General features: G+C 41.9%; 1 protein-coding gene across 5 annotated transcripts in view; it reads right to left on the bottom strand.

Moving 5' to 3' along the window:
• Positions 1 to 13,442, bottom strand: part of SLC34A1 (solute carrier family 34 member 1) — a 34,576-nt gene that overhangs the window by 6,402 nt on the left and 14,732 nt on the right. For 3 of the 5 annotated variants that reach the window (XM_039334120.1, XM_039334122.1, XM_039334121.1), the window contains exons 4-13: positions 12,150 to 12,278; positions 10,152 to 10,295; positions 9,932 to 10,043; positions 9,339 to 9,534; positions 8,667 to 8,762; positions 5,165 to 5,267; positions 4,854 to 5,021; positions 4,593 to 4,709; positions 3,744 to 3,868; positions 1,247 to 3,449 (exon numbers count right to left, since the gene is read on the bottom strand). In XM_039334120.1, coding sequence (XP_039190054.1) covers positions 2,895 to 3,449; positions 3,744 to 3,868; positions 4,593 to 4,709; positions 4,854 to 5,021; positions 5,165 to 5,267; positions 8,667 to 8,762; positions 9,339 to 9,534; positions 9,932 to 10,043; positions 10,152 to 10,295; positions 12,150 to 12,278 — 1,745 coding nt within the window. In that variant the 3' untranslated portion in view covers positions 1,247 to 2,894. Of the gene's footprint in view, positions 1 to 1,246; positions 3,450 to 3,743; positions 3,869 to 4,592; positions 4,710 to 4,853; positions 5,022 to 5,164; positions 5,268 to 8,666; positions 8,763 to 9,338; positions 9,535 to 9,931; positions 10,044 to 10,151; positions 10,296 to 12,149; positions 12,279 to 13,442 lie in introns of those variants that run through there. The other 2 variants (XM_039334123.1, XM_039334124.1) reach the window with 2 other exon arrangements.

Genomic DNA, 13,442 nt, shown 5'->3' with positions numbered 1-13,442 from the left:
TGTAATTCAGATTCCCGTTATCCCACATTGCCACCCAGTGGCCAGAGTTGTCCGTGCACCAGCCTCACTTCCAAAACAGGCTGGCTAAAGTGTTACAGAAATAGTGTTAACTGCCAAATAAAGGAGTAGGTTGAATTTTAAAATATAGTTCGCCTAGGAGTGGGTGGCTGAATCTTTTTAAAGAAATTGTTTGCCAAGGGTCTTTAGGAACCATTTATAGCAATGCAGTTTCTTTCTCAAATCCAAGCTGGGCATTAGCAATGCAAATAAAGTATCTCAGGGAATTATTCTCATGCTATATTAAATACCAGATTTGCTCAGAAGAAACCTACAAGCAATTCACAAGACTGTCTAAGGTGTGGATTTGGAAATGTATTCCTCCTTAAGTTCACTTATTGGAATAAAACACCTCTGTATATTTGAATACTGGTGGGAATAACTTCTTAATGAAAAGACACTATCAAAGATTCTGCTGCCCAATTACATGGGGTAGGATTTTGCCTTTGGAGGCATTTTTTTCAAAATGATATCATTCCAGTCACTTGTACAACAATACAGGTAGTCCTTGACTTGCAACAATTTGTTTAGTGACCATTTGAGGCACTGAAAAAAGTGACATGATCATTTTTCACACTTGCCACCATTGGAGCATCCCCAGGGTCACGTGATCAAAATTCAAATGCTTGGCAACCAGCATGTATTTACGATGGTTGCAGTGTCCCAGGGTCATGTGATCACTTTTTGCACCCTTCTGACATGCAAAGTCAATGGGGAAACCAGAGTTGCTTAACGACCATGGCAAGAAAGGTCATAAAATGAGGCAAAACCTACTTAACAACTGTCTTGCTTAGCAACAGAAATGTTGGACTCAGTTGTGGTCTTAAGTTGAGAACTACCTGTAAATTGTGGAATGAGTTGCACAATATGGCTGGGTGAGCACAATACCATCCACAAGCATTGCATGGTATAAACAAATGTCAGTTTCTTGAGTTGGGATGTCTAAGAATTGTGGTTAACCAGGAAGAAAAGCTTGATCTTCTCATCAGGTAAAAAAGAAAGAGAAGTTTGGAAATCAAACACTGCACTGTATAAATATACTGAGTAACAAATGATTTCTATTTATGCCTGAATTGGCCCATAAAAGTCCAGTGTACTTCCTTCTCCAAAAAAGTAATGCTATTCCTGGGACCTCATCATTCAAGAAGTAGAAAATTATATACTGTAATATTCTAGTTCACTTAAAAAACAGATTTATCAGTGAATTTTATTTTTGAAGTAGTGACTTAGAAACACATCTGGATGCTCAAATTATGCAACGGGGGACACAAGCCTGAAAGAAACTCTGCAAATTCAAACTTGACAGAAGCAGAAACACAAGGTGTCCTGGGATTGTGTGCTAATGCAAAGGCAGAAGTGACACAGTGCACATTCTGGTGACATAATCATAAAATATATGTGAACATGAGATATGGAGGAGATTCAGGGAAGATTAGAAAGTTGCTACTGCTTGCAATTTAAAAAAAAATAAACAGCAAGCAAAACATCCAAAGTGGTGGCTGCACTCCTAATTCAAACCATGTTCAGGGTCTGCACCAAACTACAGAATTCAGATTCTGCTAACGGGGTAGATTTACTCCCTCTCCTCCAAAGCATTTTCTTATGTGATCAGATTCTCTGTTAACATAGGATTTTCTAATCTTAAAAACTTAAAAATCAAAGGAAATGGCTCCGATTTTAGACTGCTAGTTGCTGATTGCATCATAGTATTGGTTCAACTCAGCTGAGATTCAGCAGCAGCCAAAAGAATATTGTATCAGATTTTATAAATAATACACATCAAATCCTTCACAATCTGGATTTTCACTGAAATAATGAAAATTATAAGAATAATTATATAGTAAAAACTACAGAAACAAATGTCTCCCCAGTTCTATTTCTATAATTTTTCTGGAACCCAAATTGAAGTGATTTATAACTACCTCCTAGCAGAAATATAAGCAGTGCAAATGTAGCATCTGTTTCTTAGCTATTCCAAAATTATTACTGTATAGGGACTATTACTATATATTACTTTCTTGCTCATAAAGAATCTGATGGTCTGCATCTATTAAGACAATACTATAAAATGGAGTACAGGCTCAAACAACCTTTAGATGGTTTTTGCTTCCAATTCTCATCAGTTTCAATTAGCACATATATGATTTTGAGATGATGTGAGGATCTGTTTGTCAAGTTAAAAGGAAAAAATCTTCTAAGCACCCTTATGTGTAATTCTGCAAATGTGTTGTACATTGAGACAACACTACTCAGGGAGACCTACAGTTCTGCTACAAAATAACTACTGAATATATGGAACTCCTGTTACATAGATGCTACGGGCAATCGAGAATGGGGGTTCTCAATGGTGGGATTCAAATATGTGAATAACCGGTTCTCTGTGTGGATGCTGTTTCTGGAAGTCCATTCTGGGCCTGGACAACAAAAAATTAGCTACCGGTTCTGCTGAACTGGTGCGAACTGACTGAATCCCACCACTGGGGGTTCTGTTACATTATAAGCACTATAACCTCTCCTGCATTGTATGTAAGTAGTCCCTACGCTGATGATTTTGCATTCGTTCTTTGATGTTCATAACAAAACGATATGCACAGTGATTATCAAATGCTAGTTATAGGCGTATTTCCTATGAAAAGCTCTGCCCAATGAGACATAAACCTATATTGGCTGACATACACACGTGGCAATGACAGAGCTGCAGTGATGAGGGCAGCCATCAGCACAAACTCCAGTATTTGCATTGATGCCATTTCTTGTCGTGTTTTTTCTTTATATTATTGCTTGTCTGCTGAGCACCACTGTCCGCAGGCCGCAACAGAGCTGTGTTCTAGCACAAATCACAGGCGGCTAGCATGCTGCACTGGCAGGATGTTCAGCTGGGGTGAGAGTCTTGGTGGCGGGGACCATTCCTCTAAGAAGACAACAGAAGGCTTCGGCAAGCCTCTTCTGACATGAACTCCTGGCGATTTCTTTTTACATTCCTCTTGGCTACCCGAACAATGAGCAGCACAACACACTGTGGCTCGGGTCATTAGCCCATCCAAGGGCTCCAAAGAGTGAAGCCAGTATGGCAAGAAGTCCCAATTCTGAAGCCACCTGGGCAGCCGGTCAGGGCTCTGTGCCTGCATGATGTTGATAATGGCCACACAAGCTAGAAGAATCAGGAATGGAGCTCCCACGCCTACCAGCACCTGCCATCCTGCCACAGAGAGCCCGAAAACCAGCGACGGCAACAAGAGGAAGCAGATAATCAGATAGAAGACGGCAAACCAGCGATACTTGGCTGTCTGCTCACCTACTGCTTCAGCCATGCGGATTGGGAGGCGAGTACAAGGCAGGGGATACCACAGCAAAATCCCAGAGATGTTGAAGAAGAAGTGGCAGAGAGCAATCTGAGAAGGGAAACCAGAAGCACAGCAGTTCTCTGGGGTGCAACATTGGGAAGAAATGCATACCACGCACTGGGTTTCGGGGGAGAGCAGGGAAAGGAACCTAGTATCCCTTTCACGTCTGATTCTTGCTTGTGCCTCTCTGCTTTACCATTGCTGTTTCCTTCCTGGCTTTTTTTGGTAGAGGGTGGGAACAGCAGTGCTTAGGGGCATGTAAAGAAATCCTTAGGCTGGGAAATGTATTGTCCTAAGCCATCATCTCTAGTTCAACAGAATAGAAAGAGGGCATCTCCTCACCTGCAAGGCACTGGCCAATTTATCCCCTGGACTGGCCAGGGCTGCTAGGATAGCCGTGGTTGTAGTTCCAATGTTAGAACCCAGGGTGAGGGGATACGCACGTTCTAAGCTGATCACCCCAAGACCTGTCCCACAAAAGAAAAGAGTAGCTGGTCAGAAAACAACAACTTTCTTCCCCACAATACACACTAAAAGCAGTGCTAAAGGAGCCGTCCTTATTCCACAAAAGCAGGCTTCCTGAAGATGAGTCCAATTACTCACTGTCCCTGTTCAGTCAACTCATTTAACCAGGTTACTGAATAAACTATCTGGCTTTGCATCCCATACTAAGGAGAAGATTAGACTAATATGAGCTATTCCTTCCATGTTTCTATGAGGTATATTCTGAAACACAGTCCAAGCAAGATGGACTTGCACTCACATTAAGCCATGAAAAACCACCAAACTGATTACTTAACAAGGTTGTTGCTCATGCATCTGCTAAATATGTTATGTGAATATAGACACAGCATCTTGTATCTCAGCATTTCTGAGATAGCTACAGTATGCTTCAAATCATCATCACATCATTATATCCCATTTAAGTGTGATAGTAACATCTTGCTTATTTATTCCATATATTCCAGAGCAGCTACACCCTTAAACCCCAGGCTGACTTTCTCCTGCCATGGGGAATGAGACAGATGCAGCTAAGAAACATGGTTAGCAGATGGATGTTTCTCTTCTCCTCTTGCATGGGGCTAAAAATCTACAGTAAATCTCATCCTGAGTTTCTTTTGTACAACACAGTCTCTCCACCTTGAACTTGCTACTGGGATTTGGGGGGAAGGGAAGATATAGGGGACTTACCTATGAGAGGGGTAATTGCTGAAGTGAAGACAGAGCTACTTTGCATAACAAACGTCATCCCAGCACCAACAAGCATGGCAAAGTAACCGGTGGCCCATCCAAAAGGTGATGGAAGATCTGCCCAAACCAGTGTAATGTCAGAAACAGCAAGGAGAGATGAAGATTCACACAGTTAGACTCTACTACAAGAGGCATGACATCTAAACTTTTTGACCCAAGAAATCTCCAGTCTAGTGGGACAGAACCAGTCTATGAGCCTACCTGTGTTAATGACCTTCTGGATAGCGCTGGCCACCTGGCCTTTGAGCACAGAGTTCAACAGTTTGACTAACATCATAAGACAGGTGCACAGTACAGTCAGGGATCCAGCCAGCAACATGAGTCCCACAGCCAAGTCTGGCAGAGAGGAGTCCACAAACAGGTGATTGCCTGGTCAAAGGAGCAGTGGTCAGTGCAAGAGCCCTGCCTTATTCCCCCCTCTTCTACTTTTGTGGCCTGACAGGAAGAATGGGGCATCTGTGGCTATAGTCATTCCTTTCAGAGTTTTGTTGTATGAAGTTGCTGGTGCTTACATTTCTGTGTCATGACACTGCTGAAGTTTCCAGCACTTTCCAGACTGTTTGGTATAAGGGAGCTGCAGTTTAGGGATATTCCTCTTGTGCCTGCTGAAGAAACCTATAAAAAAAGAGGGTCATCCTAACATATGGTAGGAATTCTAGGGAGATGAGTGAGGAACCCCCCCCCCGCCCATTCCTAGTCAAAAACAGTCTTATTCTAATGCCGTTACTACATGTGGCTGGTCAAATTTTCCATCTCATTCCTTTTGTTCATTCAAAAATGTTCCTTGCAGGCAAAATATTGCTAAAATGTTAATTCTAACACCAATTAGCCTCCATAACACTCTTCATATTTCATCCATCAGCACTCATTTAGCATTAGTTCCAGGATAGTGACATCAGTTTAATTCCCTTAGGAAAAAATACATTTTCCAACCTCTTGTTCTGCTGCTTCCTTCCTTGAGCTTCATTTTTCCCAAAATACTTTTGCAATGACTGCACTCCCAAAGTTACACATGTTCCAAGCAAGCAGCGCTCTGCTGTGTATTGTGCATGCAGTTTAAAACTAAGCACCTGTTTGGCAACAACTGCCCTATGCCACTTTTGACCGTGAAGAAATTTGCAGGCAGCAAGGTCACACTTCTATTTTGTGGTTTAATGGGTGCTTCCCAAAGATACCATTCCTCCTCTCCAAATCTCTCCCAAAGCAGGGTGAAGCAGATCCTTTCCTTTCCTATAGGCCTCCAAATGCAGAAAACACAATACACCAATCTATATTGTCCTTCCAGTAGACTAATAGAAATATAATGAAAACATAATTCAGTCCCTTCCACTCCTCAGCTATTGTTCCATCTGGAACAGCAACAGAAAATGACCCTGCCTCACTCCAGACAAAAAAGAGATAAAAAAAATCACAAACATCAGAATATGCCGTACTATACACATTTGGTCATTTCCCAAATATTCTGAGCATTTGTAACTTAAATAGAAAGTAACTGCCTACAACACCAGCATTCTGTATTAAAAATCCCACAAGAATTATGAGAGTGACGTGAAGTCACTTTCTATTCTACAATCAGATGGTTTTTCCAGCATTTTTAACCAAGTGACAGTGATCTAAGTAAAATGAATCCTTTTTGGGCTGGAAGAACTAGAACCCATTGAAAGGACACTTCTCCACCAGTGTCCCCTTGAAAGAAAGAAAAAGTAAGTAAGTAAGTAAGTAAGTAAGTAAGTAAGTAAGTAAGTAAGTAAGTAAGTAAGTGAAAAAAAGAAAGAAAGAAAGAAAGAAAGAAAGAAAGAAAGAAAGAAAGAAAGAAAGAAAGAAAGAAAGAAAGAAAGAAAGAAAGAAAGAAAGAAAGAATCCCCCAAGCAGCCTGGCCCTTTGTATGGCCATTGCCCTTGCAGAATTTTATTTGTGCTGAATCAAGTCTGAATCCCTCTTAATACAGGGGCTTCAATCTTACCCAAGCCATGTAAGGCAGTCTACAGTGATACTCTGTGAGCTCTGATGCTGCTGGCAAAAGAGGAGCACTGAGTTCCTCATAAAAACCTATAGCAAAGCCTCACAGTTCACTTTGGTTCACTCTGATAACCTCCTAACAACGGGGGGGGGGGGCTTGGGCAGCTGGTTTACCATAATTAGTGCCCAAGGATTCTCATGACAATTAGCAAGAGTCTCTGGGAACTGGGTACTGGATGACACTGGGCTTTCTGGGCAGAGCAGTAGGAAGGCAAGATCTAGCCAAGGTGCTGGAACTGTCTAAGGAGAGGAAGGATGAATACTAAGCCTGATCATCCCACAATGAGGGACTTTCTGCCAGGACTGGCTCATTCCCAAGAAAGACTAGGAGCAAATAAGCAAGCAAGGATACAAGGAAGATTTCTCTGCTAGAAAGGCAGCAGGACTCTACCAGACAGGAAAAATAGAGGAGCGGAGAGGAGAGGAGAGGAGAGGAGAGGAGAGGAGAGGAGAGGAGAGGAGAGGAGAGGAGAGGAGAGGAGAGGAGGAACATGAACAAGAATAGGGTCAATGATCTCTCTTCAGCAAGGAGGCACCAGAAAACGCATAGGGGTATTTGGGAAGTTCTGGTAGGGGTTTCCAGGATTCTCTGGTCCCAGATACATTCTTGGAGGGGGGGGGAACATATCAACCCAGGAATAACACCAAATATTGGTATACTATTTAATGAAAACTACTGGCACCTATGTGACCAAAAGGACATTGGAGTATTGTAACTAATTTCATTGCTCTCTGTTTCACACTCTCTCTCTGTGAGTATACATATATACATACATACACACACACACATATGTGTGTGTGTGATAAATTATATGTTTAATAACATGCCATGATATTCATGATATTCGTGTTTGACTCATTAGAGATTTTTGGATCAATGTATATAAACATTTCAGCACAGCAGCCCTTTGTCCAAGGACCTACTCCTAGTGAGCCATTTGCCATAGCAATTTGAGCTTGAGATCTGGGCAGGATCAGAAAGGACTGCTGGGGGGCTGATGCTTTGGAGCCAGAGGAAGCTGGCAAGAGTTCCCCCCCCCCGCCCCCGGTGGGGAAACAGACCATCAACGTTCTCCAGAAAACTTCACTATTGTAAAATGAAAGAAAAACGTTTTTACAGTTTGGGTTACAACACAGCTGAGCTGAAAATAGATTGGCTCAGATGATGCCATGGTGCTTTGAAATGTGTGCACAATCCTCATTCAGAAGTGCTGTAAGCTTTGTTCCCCCATAACAGAAGTGCATAACTATAAATAACCATGAATGTCTTTCTTTTTAAATCTATATCCTTTCATCATGGCATAACCACCCATTTAGTTTCTGGATCAAATGAAAAAAAAAATCTGAACTAGCATAAGTGAAAATTAATATAGTCTATTAGGAGAAAAAGCAAACTGAATTCTTTGGTGGCTGAACCGCATTTCAAGATGTTTTCCATTTGTGCGTATCTATAGAGAGGCACGATTTTAAAGACAATGAACTGAAAGTGCCCAAAGCAATTGTCTTTCCTCCATACCTAGGATACCTGAAAGATTACCTATAACACTATATTGGCTATACAACTACTAGGTCTCAGATTAGGGCTAGAACTAAGAGTAGGATTAGGACAAGGTTACCTTTAGAGCAGTGGTTCTCAACCTTTCTAATGCCGCGACCCCATAATACCCCATGTTGTGGTGACCCCCAACCACTTATACATCACCGGGTGCCAGGGGCGTGGCCAAAGAAAAGGGGAAAAAATGGCGGACAGCCTTGTTTGGCGACCCCCGTGAAATGGTCGTTCGACCCCAAATGGAGTCCCGACCCACAGGTTGAGAACCACTGCTTTAGAGGTTCCACCAAATGAGGTATATAGAATGGGTCAATCAGAGAAAAACCTTCTCAGTGGTGGCATCCTTATAGAACAGAGATTTGAACATCTTCTGAATGATATCCGCTGTTTTCTCTTACATCCCTCCCCCTTCTATCCTTTCTTTCCTTTGGCACAAGTCTCACCTGTGGAGCTGGCGCTTCACACCACATCCGAATCAGACTTTTGTTGTGCAAACTTTCATTGCCTGTGGCAATCCCTGTGATCACTGACTTATCCAGCTGAAGGGAACAAGAAAAGTCCTTAAAGTGTGGCAAGAGTGGAAGATACCTGTCTCTCATCCCTGCCTCCCAAGGCTAATGTACAGGTGGTCTTCAACTTCCCATTGCTAAGCAAGGTGGTAGTTAAATGAGTCATGCCTGTTTTTGTGACCTTTTTGCCACTGTCGTGAAGTGAATCACTGCAATTGTTAAGTGAATCATGCAATATTAAGTGAAACCAGCTTCCCCATTGACTTTGCTTGTTGGAAGCCAATTGGGAAGGTTGCAAATGGCCATCCCTTGACCTCAGGATGCTGCAATCATTGTAAATACACATGTTGGTTGCCAAGTGCCTGAATTTTGATCATGTGACCAGGGGGATTGATTGTAAGTCGCTTTTTCAGTGCTGTTGTAACTTCGAACTGTCATTAAAGAAATGGTTATAAATTGAGGGCCGCTTGTATAGAAAACAGAGAAGGAGTTCCCAGGAGAAAGACCAAGAGGGTGCAGTTGTGTTTAGATTAGCCTTTCCTAATCTGGTACCCTCCAGATCTTCAGTGTCATAATCCTCTAGTTGGCACACACACACACACACACCTGGACAATAAGGCCAGTGAAGGGCTCCGTGATTACTTTCAGGAGCTCTGGAGCATCCCGTCCACTGCGCAGGTTGAGAGTTGCCACGGAAACTTTGGTGATGTGGTGCAGATAGCCACTGGCCACTTCCAGAGGCAGCAGAATCAGTACTGACAACCAATTGAAGCAGTCATGCACGGTGGCCCCTGCAAAGGCCCTGTTAGACAACGAAGAGAAGCTTTTGCTGTTGTGAAATATCGGAATTGTGTCATGGGGTATATGGATGGGTCCTACCTGAGCATCCACCCAAATCACCTGTATTGCTGAAGTGTCTCTGAGACCCACTTCTGCCTATTTGTTGTGTTTACCTGAATTACCAATTACTCCTGGTTTAACGTATGCCTATTCTTCATTACTCCTGTCTTAGGTTTGTAGCCCCAGTACCCTCACAACCTACTGGCATCCTCCTATGGTTGATGAACACTTTCTCCTTCTGCCAATCTGCTCCTGTCTTCATCCAGTTCTGCCAGCCACATAACCAGCCTTCTTTCCAGGGCAGAAACCGGTTACATTCTCGGTCTCCATCTCCCCCCCCCACACACAATAATACTTGCCTCTTAAATTCATTTCTGTCGCCAGCTTGCATAAGTGCCACAATGGTGTTGGTGACTGAGGTCCCTATATTGGAGCCCATGATGATGGGGATGGCTGAACCTACCTCCAGCACTAGAGAGCAAAGGGTAAAGAGCACCTGGTGAGAACTCTGGCTTGAAGTTGCCGTGGATGGTATATACCTTCTCTTCAGTCTGATTTTAGTTCATCGATGTTACTCACATCCTGAGGAAACCATGCTCACAATGATGGAGCTGGAGGTGCTGGAACTTTGTACAAGGACAGTAACAAGGACTCCTACCACAAGCCCTGCCACTGGGTTAGAGAGGATAGCATTGTCCTTGAAAATATCTCCAGCTACTTTACCTGAAAAAAAAAACCCAGAGAGTAGCAAAGCAGATCTGAATATAGGGCATCAAGTTTCTAGTCCAGCTTGCTCCTAAAGCAACTTTTATTTAGAGTCTGTTAATTAATGCTGAACATATAGCTTATGCATTATTTCCCCAGTTAAGAGGTTTAAAACAGTGGTTCTCAACCTTTTTAATGCCGCGACCCCCCACCGGTCGTAAGTCAAGGACTACTCAACCGGTCGTAAGTCGAGGTCTACTCAACTGGTGCAGCACCGTTTGCAGAATGGGACTTTTGGCGGGCTCAGCAGGGCAGAGACAGCCTGGACAATTCCTATTGGCTTTTGAAAATCAATAGAATTAGACTCCATTCAAGAGAGTCTATTCTATTGGCTTTCAAAAGCCAATAGAATAAAAGGGAATAGCACAGCTAAGGAAAAGGGGGGGAAATGGCGGACTGCATTGTTTGGCGACCCCCGTGAAATGGTCGTTCGACCCCAAATGGGGTCCCGACCCACAGGTTGAGAACCACTGGTTTAGAATGAGCTCTTTCTGGAAATGGGATGGGGGAAAATACAGGAAATCTACACATAAAATCATTAGAAAATTCTCCTTTCTTAGTCTGGTTGCTAAAATAAAGAAAACACGAAGTCAGCTTTTCTATATAAGAATTGTGAGCAGTACTAATAATACCAAAAGCAAACCCAGATTTCTTATATTGTATTAATTCTATTGTGCCTAACTGAAATTCTAGTTAAAAAAGAGATCCTGAAAGTTTGAGGAGAGGAGAAGAGAAAGAGAAGACACATCAGGCAAATATGGTAGAATTATTGCAATATACTGTAGTTGACATGTGATAGAGCTAAACCAATGAGGATTGCCTCAAAGTGCTTGCTAATCAGAAATGACATTTTCCTTTGGTGAACAAAATTTACCATTTTGGAAAAGAGATTATGGACTTCTCATTAGGTATAGAAAAACATCTGGAAGGAAGGGAAGGGGGTCAGTCTCAAGAATCTTTAGTAAAGTTATGGAAATTCAACTTTATGCACACCAGCTTTCTGCCCTAATAAACTTACTGACCCCTGGGGCAATTGATGTGGAAATAATTAACTAAGGTATCTTCTGCACTTTGATCTTTTTTTTGTCTAAAAGACTTATTTTGCATGATAACATGCTTCCTACTCACACTCCCAGGGCTTTCAACCATTCCTTCTACTCTCAGTTCAGCTCTGTTCATCTTCTGACCCAGATCTGAGCAACAACAGCACTTCCCTGACTGACTGGCTTTGTTTCCACAATGGAGGGCACTATGCTAAGGTTCTAGACCAGGCGAAGGCAACCTTGGCTCTTTTATGACTCGTGGATTTCAGCTCCCAGAATTCCTGAGCCAGTATGGCTCAGCTTGGAAACTCTCCCTTTCCCCTCAGCATGGCTGGCTCAGGAATTCTGGGAGTTGAAGTCCACAAGTCATAAAAGAGCCCAGGTTGCCTACCCCTGGTCTAAACTGTAGCTGGACTTAAATAACAAAAGTTTTCCTATCACTTTGTTATTCCCTAAATGAATCTTGTCTTTATCTTCTTTTACCAAGGACACTTCCTTACAACAGTTATACTCCTCCTAACTTCCATCTTTCTCACTCCATGCATTTTTTCCCACTACCACAAAGCTGTGCCGTGATGTTCCAGTGTTGTTCTTAGCCTCTTTCTTCACAGCCCAACTCCAGTCGCACCCACACCAGCAGCAGAGAGACAGACAGGAGGTGGAACGCCTCACAGAAGAACATGTAGCACTTTCATCATTAGGGAGGAAGGGCTGGGCTGGGCTGGAGGGTGGGTGGAGAGGAGGCAGGCAAGTATCAGGGTGACCTCACCTCCTGCCAGCTGGAAAGCAGAGCTCAGCACATCAAGGGAGCACACAAACAGGTATAAAAAGGCAAACATCAAGGGGACCTTGAGAAAGGAAATAAGGATGGATCTAGTTCTTGCACATTTACCAAGGGCTGCAAAAGAAGAACAGAGATTAAATACAGTCATGCAGTAGATTCATTTCAACTCTCGTCACCCACAGACTATCCAACTGTAACCTGCTGGTGCTCCATTTTGTTTTTTTCCACAACACTAAGCTTTCCATGTAGTTGTTGCTCACTGGGAAAGTTTATGTGGGCGCTCCAGAAGGGGCCAAGCTTTTTAAATCAGTTACAATTAAGTTTCATCATAACAAATACATAACAACTACAAAAAGATATAAAAGCGATTGTGCCTCAAAAACAGAAAAAGAACCTACATAAATCACAGGGACTAAAGATAAAAGAAGAAAAATAAACTAAGGGGGGGAAAGATCTGTGTAGTATTAGTATAGTCAGTTACATTTTATAATTAAATCTAGGCCACATAGAAACATATTGCTCGGTTGTCACATTTTTAGAACATGCTGACATTTCAAAAATTGACAACATACAGTATATCTTGAATCTATTCCTGAATTTCAGGAGAACAGATTTCTCTATATTTACCTAAACTTTTTTTTAAAATATATTTTATTGGATTTTTTATGAGTAAAGAAAAGGTGGGGTCGGTGCGGATACAGGGAAATCGGGATAAAGGGGACAGGGTATGGATAACTACAGTAAATATGTAATTCAGCGAACAAGCTGTCGTCCGGGTCTTCATATTGAGTATTATTGTTTATAATACTAGACATTTAAACAGTAATATTCCTTTAAATAATTAACATAATTGATAGCATAACAACTATTTCCAATCATCAGGCTTAATACTTAATATAATAAAACTCTAAAATCTCTTCTTATTCTAACGTGTTTCAACCCACTAATAAAATTTTCCCCAGGTTTTATAGAAGATTGAATTTTCTTTCTCCTTCATCTCTAACGTTAATCTGTCCATTTCTGCACAATCTAGGATTTTCAAAATTATAATCTGTCTGATGGTAGGTTTTCATTTTTCCAAAATTGGGCGAATACTATTCTTGCAGCTGTTAATACATATAATATTAAATAATCATTTTCTTTGCCATAATTAGGTCTTAATATAACTAACAGGAACAGTTCTGGTTTAAATTCTATCTGGATTTTCATCATCTTTTCTAACCATCTATGAATCTTAGACCAATATTTTTTTGCAATAGAACATGTCCACCAGGCATG

Source organism: Crotalus tigris, unplaced genomic scaffold (genome assembly GCF_016545835.1).
Source record: "Crotalus tigris isolate CLP2741 ecotype Arizona unplaced genomic scaffold, ASM1654583v1 scf7180000017625.6296891, whole genome shotgun sequence".
Taxonomy (NCBI): Eukaryota; Metazoa; Chordata; class Lepidosauria; order Squamata; family Viperidae; genus Crotalus; species Crotalus tigris.
This window is presented reverse-complemented; position numbering and strand designations above follow the sequence as displayed.